This window comes from Pinus tabuliformis, chromosome X (genome assembly GCF_031772625.1).
Source record: "Pinus tabuliformis cultivar Carrire ecotype Pingquan chromosome X, CPIR1, whole genome shotgun sequence".
NCBI classification, from domain to species: Eukaryota; Viridiplantae; Streptophyta; class Pinopsida; order Pinales; family Pinaceae; genus Pinus; species Pinus tabuliformis.
In genome coordinates, this window is record NC_142308.1 from 671,819,383 (window position 1) to 671,827,115 (window position 7,733).

General features: G+C 39.5%; 1 protein-coding gene across 1 annotated transcript; it reads right to left on the reverse strand.

Moving 5' to 3' along the window:
- Positions 1-625: 625 nt before the first annotated feature.
- Positions 626-2,947, reverse strand: LOC149141750 (polyubiquitin). The gene is made up of 2 exons (XM_089449440.1): positions 2,791-2,947; positions 626-2,021 (listed from the first exon to the last, which is right to left on the reverse strand). The coding sequence occupies exon 2, from the start codon at positions 1,987-1,989 to the stop codon at positions 844-846; it is 1,146 nt and encodes a 381-aa protein (XP_089305566.1). The 5' UTR covers positions 1,990-2,021; positions 2,791-2,947; the 3' UTR covers positions 626-843.
- Positions 2,948-7,733: the final 4,786 nt, after the last annotated feature.

The window sequence follows — 7,733 nt, forward strand, 5'->3', positions numbered from 1 at the left end:
TAAAATATATCCTCAGGTTATCCGCACCTCCTGCCCTACAACAAACTCTTGACAGCATACGAAAAAAAATGAATAATAACTTAAATTTCACCCCACATTATTGAGATATGTAGTTTCCAAGAAAATAGAGCAATGATAATTTGTATCTCAAAATTTCATCCACATTTGCTTCAATTCATAATAGAAATGCAGATCGATTCACATAACAGATAACAGAGTTATTATAGAAATGCAGATCGATCCACATAACAGATAAAAGAGCTATTATAGAAATGCAGATCAATTCACATAACAGATAACAGAGTTATTGAAACAAATTATAGAAAAACCGATTTCCTTTACATCTAAAATATAACCTCAGCTTATCCGCACCTCCTGCCCTACAACACACTCTTGACAGCATACGAAAATCAATGAATAATAACTTCAATTTCACCAAACATTATTGGGATATGTAGTTTCCAAGAAAATAGAGCAATGATAATTTGTATCTCAGAATTTTATCCACATTTACTTCAATCCATACTAGAAATGCAGATCGATTCACATAACAGATAACGGAGTTTATAATTTGTATCTCAGAATTTCATCCACATTTACTTCAATCCATAGAGATGGAGATCGATTCACATAACAGATAACAGAGTTTTTATATTAAACGAAAACAGTATTGCACTGCCCACCAGGACACCAGCCGGGCTTCAACCGACCGACAAACCAAGTAGAAATAACATAGAGACAAAACACAAACAGCTGCAAAACACAAACACATACATACATCAAAAGCATGAAGCAGGAAAACCACTGAACATCACCAGACTACATTGACACACAACAGCCAACCTAAAAGCCACCACGGAGACGGAGCACCAGGTGAAGGGTCGACTCCTTCTGAATGTTGTAATCGGCCAGAGTACGACCATCTTCTAGCTGCTTTCCGGCAAAGATCAACCTCTGCTGGTCAGGTGGGATTCCCTCCTTGTCCTGGATCTTAGCCTTTACATTGTCAATGGTGTCCGAGCTTTCCACTTCCAGAGTAATTGTTTTGCCTGTAAGGGTTTTAACAAAAATCTGCATGCCTCCTCTTAGACGGAGCACCAGATGCAGGGTAGACTCCTTTTGAATATTGTAGTCAGCCAGGGTTCTGCCGTCTTCGAGCTGCTTTCCGGCAAAGATCAGACGCTGCTGGTCAGGGGGAATGCCTTCCTTGTCCTGGATCTTGGCCTTGACATTATCAATGGTGTCTGAGCTCTCAACTTCCAAAGTAATTGTCTTGCCAGTGAGGGTTTTAACAAAAATCTGCATACCACCCCTCAAACGGAGGACAAGGTGCAGAGTAGATTCCTTCTGAATATTGTAGTCTGCCAAGGTTCGGCCGTCTTCGAGCTGTTTTCCGGCGAAGATAAGACGCTGCTGGTCAGGGGGAATGCCTTCTTTGTCCTGGATCTTGGCCTTGACATTATCAATGGTGTCCGAGCTCTCAACTTCTAGAGTAATTGTCTTGCCAGTGAGGGTTTTAACAAAAATCTGCATACCACCCCTCAAACGGAGGACAAGGTGCAGGGTAGATTCCTTCTGAATATTGTAGTCTGCCAGGGTTCGGCCGTCTTCGAGCTGTTTTCCAGCAAATATCAGACGCTGCTGGTCCGGTGGAATTCCTTCCTTGTCCTGGATCTTGGCTTTTACATTGTCGATGGTATCTGAGCTCTCCACTTCCAACGTTATCGTCTTACCGGTGAGGGTTTTGACAAAGATCTGCATGCCACCCCTCAGACGGAGGACAAGATGCAGCGTGGATTCCTTCTGGATGTTGTAATCGGCAAGGGTTCGGCCGTCTTCCAGCTGTTTTCCGGCAAAGATCAGACGCTGCTGGTCAGGGGGAATGCCTTCCTTGTCCTGGATCTTGGCCTTTACATTGTCAATGGTGTCAGAGCTCTCAACCTCGAGAGTGATGGTCTTGCCGGTAAGGGTTTTAACAAAGATCTGCATCTTGAAGCCGGAATAAAACTACTGAGGAAGACCTGCAAATCAACAATTACCATTGTAATACTGAAGCCACAACGTAACAGCAACAAAAGTGTCACATGAAAGTAATCAGGGTAAATTTAACAGACGTTGGACAGAATATCAAATGACTCCTATTCAAATGAAAGCAGGAATACACAACTTTAAGCTATTGCAACAAAATACGGAGGGGACACAATAATTACGAAGAAGCAGATATCAAACATGAATATTTCACGCATACAAAAACAATAAAATCACAAAACTTCTACCCTTCAAAGGAACTAAAATCTATCCTAAACTTCTACAATAAAATCTATCCTTCAAAGGAACTAAAAAATAAAATAAAAACAATCACAAGAAATAAATCTCTTATAAGCAATATCTGCGGAAACAAAACAAACAGAGAAAAATGCCCAGAAACCCTCATAGAGATTTTCTACGAGAAAACATACCCTAACTAATCAAAACCTAGAAAAAAGCCCAGAAACCCTCATAGAGACTTTCTAAAGAAAACATACCCTAACCTAATCAAAATGAAGGACCGAAACAAGAGCACACAAACCCTCATAAAGGTTGTATTGAGAACATATCGTAATCTAATCAAAAAAAGAAGAGGACTAAACCTTCAAGCACCTATCAAATTTTATCCACAGACCACGCATGAAAATGGAAAGCAAACGGCCGTAGAAGAAATTGCAAAGCAAAAAAGCCGTGAAAGATATTGCAAAACAAAAAGCCTGTTAATATCCTTTGCGAAGAAAATAAAACCGAAGAGACTCATACCTGTATAAGACAAATTATTCGAACGTATGAAAATGATAACAGAACGCGAACGCAAGAGAAGCTCTGAGGAATCGATGAAGGGTGTTGTATTTTATAGAAGACCAGGGATTGGAAACCAGTGGGTTGTATTCATAAGCGAGGCGGATTTGGAAAACTGTGGGCGGTATTTCTAATTTTTATAATTGATGAGGTGGTTTCATGTTTGGCATGGGATAATTTGATAGATTTATGTGTGGGTAAGGGTTTTCAATCAAAATATTAAATTAAAGTATTGATAAAATATTCATATTACCAATTTTGATTGATTTTAATTTTGGATCTACAAGTTTCATGAAGCATTAAATTTATTTTCTTTTATGAGTGTTAAAAGAGACATCAATTTTTTTCTATTATAAAAGAGGTTTGCATCTCAATAAATTTGATTATGGTTGGCGCTTGGTAGAGTCAGAATTAAGAATTAAGATGGATTTAGGCTTGTTTAATTATAATGGTTAATTTTAGTTTTTTATTTTAATTTAATTTTAGTTTTATGTAATTTGATGGGCGGTCTCTGTGACTTGTAACAAATCAAGTTGATCAAAAAACAATTAATTGGGGCAACACAAGGAACCTTGTTTGGAGCAATTTTGTTATGTGGCCTGCCTAGTAGTAGGTAGGTCAACATGTCTCACACTCCAAGAGGATCAAAGCCACTCCCTCCCTCTTCACCAGAGGCAAAGGCATTTAAGCTTATGATCTCAAATGGGCCCAAGTTCCAGAAAGTGAATCCTTCTCGATTCATTGAGAAGCTAGGTGAGATCCCAACGAGAGCATTATAACTTGTTGAACGAGGGTTATTCGACCAGTTCATGGGCCTCTGGCCTTTTCCATACATTGTTCGACAATGGGTGGAGAAAAATTGGAAACCCCTTATCAACGAGGAGATCTCCTCCTCCTTTTGTGGGAAGGTTTTTTATTATTTCTTCTTTGAAAACAAAGTCAATTGTAGCCCTAACTTCAACCCAGATAGCAACGTCCCTTCCGCTATCCCTGTTTGGGTAAAACTCTCGTTTCTTCCCCTTCATTGTTGGAATGATGCTACCTTCAGAAGTATCAGGAACACCCTTGGCAAATGCATTGACAAAGTTGAGCCCCTTGAAGGCCTATTTTCTTATGTGTGCATCTATGTGGAGGTAGATCTGGACAAACGCCTCCTAGTGGCTATAAATCTTAAGCTAGATAATTGGTCATGCATTCAAGAAGTGGACTATGATCAACTTCCTTTCAAATGCAAGCTATGCCATGAATATGGCCACTTTGCCAGACGCTGCAAGAAAAAACAAGTCAAGGGCATGGGTGAAGAGCAATGGAAACAAGTGAAAAGAAGGACAGGTACCCCTCGTCAGTAGCAACCACAAGAACCATAAAGACAACAAAATGAACAGGCAAGTAACAAAGGATTGGGACACAATACCCCAAGGGTGTCAGGGCAAAGTGCTTGTGAGGGAACCAACAAATCTAGAAATGTTAATAAGAGAGGCAATAACTTTGAAGCCTTGACTATGGAAGTCAAAAAGGTGAAATATTGTACTCCAACCTCCCCCCCAAGGTGTAATGAATCATGGTGAATTGGGCCAAGCCAAAACTAACGAGCATATGCCACCCTTGGAAGAAGATTGGAATGAACCGATCCAAAAAAACCAAACAATAGAGGAGGAGGAGGAACCCTTCTCCCCCATAGGAGGCTAATGTTGATTCAAATCTTGCCAGTTTGTCAAACGAAAAGCAGAAGTCGAAAAAAGAGAAAGAACTAAAGAGGCATCACTAAAGAGGAAGGAAATTCAATAGAGAAATAAGACTAGAGAAAACTGAGCAACAAAAAGAAATGGAAACTCAAGACATCTTGAACACTCAACTGCAAACAATTAAAAAAACAAGAGAGGGAAGAAGGCAACCCCGTCACAAGGGGAAAACCACACTCATAATAAATAATGATGATTCTTTCCTAGAACTACAGGGACCTCAAATCATAGAAGCGATAATGCAAAAGTCAAATCCTTGAAGCAAGAAAAGTATTTAGTGGCCCTACTCCAGGAAAGAAAATTGGAGGAACAAGATCTCCTCCAGGGGCATCATAAATTACAAAATAGCAGCGGAGTATTAGCGATAAGCTCAAGGTGGGTCTCTTGAGGACTCTGCACTCTATGGAACACCACACAATTACATGTGATAGGCCAATTTCCAACCCTTCAATATTTTGCATATTCCCTCAAAACAGGTATGGATTGTTTTAAATATTTCTATGCTTGTTCATTTTAGAGAGAAGCAAGAATGTTGGGCTTCAATATTGGCCCTCGAAGACTCCATCTATTCCTCAAACTAGGTCTTAGGCGAGGATTTCAACACCACAATGCACAAGTGGGACAAAAAAAGGGGTTCGTGAATTAGAGACCAATTTTAGGAGAATATAGAAGATCTCATCTAGACTGGTAAACTTATGGACATTCAACCCATTAAGCACAAATTCACTTGGACTAATTGACGCTCTGGCTTACGGCATATAATAGCTTGCCTGGATAGGTTCCTAATCTCGTGACTCCTTCCTTTCTCATAACCTAACCATGCAATCCTGCATCCTTCCTTGGAGTGGTTCATATCATAGGCCTATAGACATAGAGCTTAATGAGGAAATAAATTACATGCCTCGTCCTTTTTGGTTCAACCCAGCTTGGTTAACAAATCTTAGATTTTTGGACCTTGTTGCTTCATCATGGGAAGAATGGGTCATAGGTAACCCTATTTAGATTTACGATGAAAAAATCAAACGGCTAGAGGAGAAGATCAAGCTTTGGACCAAGGGATTAAAGACCAACTGCTAAGGAGCAATCTAAGAATGTGAAAGGAAATTGGAAAGAATATCCGCTCAGTTAGAAGACGGTCAAGTAAGCAATGATCTCTTCAACAAGAATGAGAAACAATCACCAAATATCATTGTCCTATCAAAGAGGAGGAAGAGAAATAATGATTAAAATCTTAGAGCACTTGGTTCCATAGAGGAGATCAAAATACAAGGTTTTTCCACAATCAAGCAAAAGACAAATAATGGAAAAACAACATATAAGAGACAATGGTAGGAGAGAATCAAATCACAAATTGTATCCAGATAAAGGAAGAGGCTCTTAACCACTTCCAAGATCTATACAGTCAACCAGTAATCTCCTCGGAAGAATCTGAGGATTGCCTGCTAGAGCATGTCCCAAAGATGATCACGACTGAAGATAACCATTACCTGACTCGACCTCCCAAAGAAGAGGACATCAGAAAGGTTTTGTTTTCCTTCGGCCCAGACAATGCTCCTGGGTTGGATGGCTTCTCTGCCCATTTTTATCAAGCCTTTTGGGATTTAATCAAATATCACTTACGCGAACTAGTGGGGTATTCTTTAAAGAAAAATTATAAGAAGGGGGGGGGGGGGGGAGTGAACACTTCCTTTCTCACTTTGATTTCGAAATAATCTAACCCCTCTTCCTTTTTGTGTTTTTGGCGTGTCTCTCTATGTAATGTTTCCTATAAGATCATTTAAAAAAAATTGGCCAATAGACTCTCTAGATTCCTCCCTTCTCTTATTACTAAAAACCAGGGGGGATTTGTCCCTCAAAGGCAAATTCTAGACAATATAGTTCTTGTCCAAGAAGAAATTAATTCCAGTCAGAGCAGGGGAGACAAAGGAATGAGCAAGGTCCCACATTGTTACATTACAATGTAAGAGCTCCAGCAAAAAGGGGTCTTAACATGCAAAAATACCCACATATATTGAAGTGGATAGTGCCACTACTCTGGAATGGGTGGTATTATGCATGGTTTAGACTAAAAAATTAGTTGAAAAATTGGTTGTTAAAGAGTTGGTCACCTTTGAGGACTAGAATTTAATCGTGCATAATCCTCGCTATGATAGGACTACCAAGAAGCTACAATTGAGAAGGCATGTGTATAGACTAAAAAGATACCAATGAAAGAATGAGGTGGACATTTTAGGGGTTGGAAATACAAGACTCCTAAAATTACACCAAAGTATAGGGGATGCCCTTGCTCGCTCTATTACTGAGAAAGAGGCAGACAATTGAAGGTTGAAATGAAGAATAAATAAATGGAATAGGTCCTTAGTCCACTCCTCTATTAACTACCCCTCTGGCTATCGAAGCACCTGAAGTTGCAGCAAACACACTTGACACACCCCAGAATGTGAAAAAAGAAACAGAGGTACTACTAAGCCTTAGATTATTTATCTCATCAAATATAAATAAATAATTGGAAATTGTTATCACCCCAAGAAACTCTCCTAGGTTGTATCTCAAAGATGCTCGGGAACATTAAAAACTCAACAAAATGTTGGAAATGGATGAATGGAAGGAATGATGCATATTCAAGCCAGATAACCACTTCTACTATGCTTAACTCCAGACATGGGTGAACACCCCCAGACTACAAGGCTTTAGACCACCAATTACTCACAGTTTGAGGATTAGGTGAACATGGAGAATATTGACCACACCAGCAGATGCACAAGACCATGTGATGGCCGGCTGCAACCAGTAAAGAGTTCTGCAAATCTATTTCCTAATGCACAAATAGGATAACAGCTCTCTGGCACTAAGTAAACAGAAACCTACATAACACATTCAATGATACATACTAGACTTCAACACAGAGGTGGGATGACAGCCTCTCAAATGCTAAATATCAAGAGCACATGAACAAATGCATAACAGGCACAACCTAGAACATAGTAGAAATGGAAAGTGAGCAATTAACAACAAAAGAAGCTTGTATTAGTTGAAAATGAAGACCAGACGCTGCAAGTATCAAAGTAGTTACAGTCTCCAGAAGTTGAACCTTACATCAAAACAACCATCAACCCTGATTACATCTGTGTTCTGGATATATATAGAGGTTGATTACAAAAA